This window comes from Argentina silus (assembly GCF_951799395.1).
Source record: "Argentina silus genome assembly, chromosome: 13".
NCBI lineage: Eukaryota > Metazoa > Chordata > Actinopteri > Argentiniformes > Argentinidae > Argentina > Argentina silus.
Window position 1 is genome coordinate 13,721,604 of NC_139667.1, and position 2,500 is coordinate 13,724,103.

The 2,500-nt window shown below is 52.5% G+C and overlaps 1 protein-coding gene across 1 annotated transcript in view; it reads right to left on the reverse strand.

Moving 5' to 3' along the window:
- The window catches only part of akap6 (A kinase (PRKA) anchor protein 6), a gene marked incomplete at both ends in the record, with an annotated part of 100,764 nt that overhangs the window by 69,416 nt on the left and 28,848 nt on the right, over positions 1 to 2,500 (reverse strand). The window contains one exon of the mRNA XM_083684092.1: positions 776 to 872. Within this exon, the coding sequence (XP_083540218.1) occupies positions 776 to 872 (97 nt within the window). The remainder of the gene's footprint in view (positions 1 to 775; positions 873 to 2,500) is intronic.

Below are 2,500 nucleotides of genomic sequence, written 5' to 3' on the forward strand. Positions count from 1 at the left end.
CTCTAGGCTACCTGATCTCTAGGCTACCTGCTCTCTAAGCTAGGCTCTCGCTAGGCTACCTGCTCGCTAGGCTACCTGATCTCTAGGCTACCTGCTCGCTAGGCTACCTGCTCTCTAGGCTAGTCTCTCGCTAGGCTACCTGCTCTCAAGGCTAGTCTCTTGCTAGGCTACCTGCTCTCTAGGCTACCTGCTCTCTAGGCTACCTGCTCTCTAGGCTACCTGCTCTCTAGGCTAGTCTCTCGCTAGGCTACCTGCTCTCAAGGCTAGTCTCTTGCTAGGCTACCTGCTCTCTAGGCTACCTGCTCTCTAGGCTACCTGCTCTCTAGGCTAGGCTGCTGCAGGTGAATAATTGGCCCAGCAGGGAGACGAGGGAGCGTCTACAAGATGGCCTCTGACTCCAACCCTGCTATTCCTAATTCCACCTCTATTCATACAGTAGACACAGGCAGCGCCTCGCTCTATCTGTGTGTGTGTCTCTCTCTCTTCTCTCTCTCGCTCTTTCTCTATCTCCCTCTCTCACTCTCTCTCTATCAACATCGGGCCTGTCAGAGGCACCAATCTCTTCCAGAAGTCAATCCACTCCACTCCGCTGCAAAGCAGAGCAGAATGCCAGGAATGTAATGTAATGTATGTGAAAAGCCTCTCCCCTCTCTCTCTCTCTCTCTCTCCCTCCATCCAGAAGCGGTTACTTGAAGATTTATAAATTCTGAAGGTCAGTATGTTAATATAAACATTAATAATAAATGTGCTGGTTGCCAGGTTGACAGAGCAGTACCTGATTTGTGAGAGATGATGATTTCCAGCAGCTGCCTGCCCTCCTCCAGAACGCACTCTTTCAGGGAGGAGTGGCTGTCCACGTTCAGCTTGAAGCTCTGTGTACACACACACACACACACACACACACACACACACACACACACACACACACACACACGATGACACTTAACAACAGTATTACTTTAAACAATACATCTCTATCTCTATCTCTTTCTCTGACACAGAAACAGATGCACACACACACACACACACACACTCATGCATACAGCCATACTCAACAACCTCATAATCCCTTGTACAACTCTCACATCTTTCAGTTACCTTCACAAACCCTCCAAGCACCTCCATAAACCCTCCAAGCACCTCCACACACACAGACACACACAGACACACACAGACACACACACAGACACACACAGACACACACACACACACACACACAGACACACACACACACACACACACAGACACACACACACACACATCCTCCAAGCACCTTTATAAACTCACCCTCCACACACACATTATTCATGAGGCCTTGCTAGTGGCCTTATTACATTCCAATGCATGACGTTTTACTTCCTATTGCCTGTGCTGTCTGACAGCCTAACAAAGGCACTGGGACAGAGGATGTCTTTCAGTCATCCACCCTGTACTGTACACACACACACACACACACACAAATAATTAGAAAGAGAGGATTCACAAACAAACAAACCCTTCAAAAACCCACTTTCTCCCTCTCCCTCTCTCCCAACAGACTACCTCACCGCCTCTCCCTACATACTACCTCCCCCCCTACCCCCGTCAGACAGCCTCCCCCCCTACACCCGTCAGACAGCCTCCCCCGCTACCCCGTCAGACAGCCTCGTCCTCCAACATGTGTGTGTGTTATTCCCTCCAGCATGCCCATTACTGTGATGTCTTTATTCCATTATTGTTTCTTCTCCTGAAAACCGCCAACACCCCTCTATTCCCTCTCTCTCTCCCCCCTCTAGTCCCTCTCTCTCTCTCTTTCTCCCCTCTCTATTCCCTCTCTCTCTCCCCCCTCTAGTCCCTCTCTCTCTCTCTCTTTCTACCCTCTCTCTCCCCCCTCTATTCACTCTCTCTCTTTCTCCCCTCTCTCTCCCTCCTCTCTCCCCCTTTCTCTCCTGTGTCTATTCCCACCCCCTTCCCTCTCACACATTTCCCTCCTTTCTCTCTCCACTCCCTCTTTCCGTTCTCCATCCTCTCCCCTCTCTCTCTACCCCATCTATCCCTTGCCCCCCATCTCCCCCCTCTCTCTCCCCTCCCTCCTCTACCCCCCCCCTCCCCTCTTTCCCCTTTTTCTCTTGCCCCCACCCACCCCTCACCCCACCCCCTCCCTCCCTCCCTCCTTAACCACCTCTCTCCCCCCTCGTTCTCTCTTAGGGTGCAGCTATGGAAACTTTCAAGTTGATTGGTTTTGATAATACCCAGGGATCCCGAGCAGAGCGCTCTCCTGGTGCTCAGTGTAATCAAAGTGTAGAGAGCATTATCCTGGGAGGGGAGGGGCAGGGGGGGGGGGGCTGTGCTTTTGAAGATGTGAAGGGGGGGTCGAAGGGGCCTAGTGGAGGCGCAGGGGGGCCAGGGGGGGTCGGGGGATCCCAGGGGAGCTGTAGAGGAGAGGCGCCTGGAGCCATCTTCTCCTCAGATTCCCATCTCCTCAGATCTGAGGCCGGGCTGTTCCAGGCCATTACAGGCC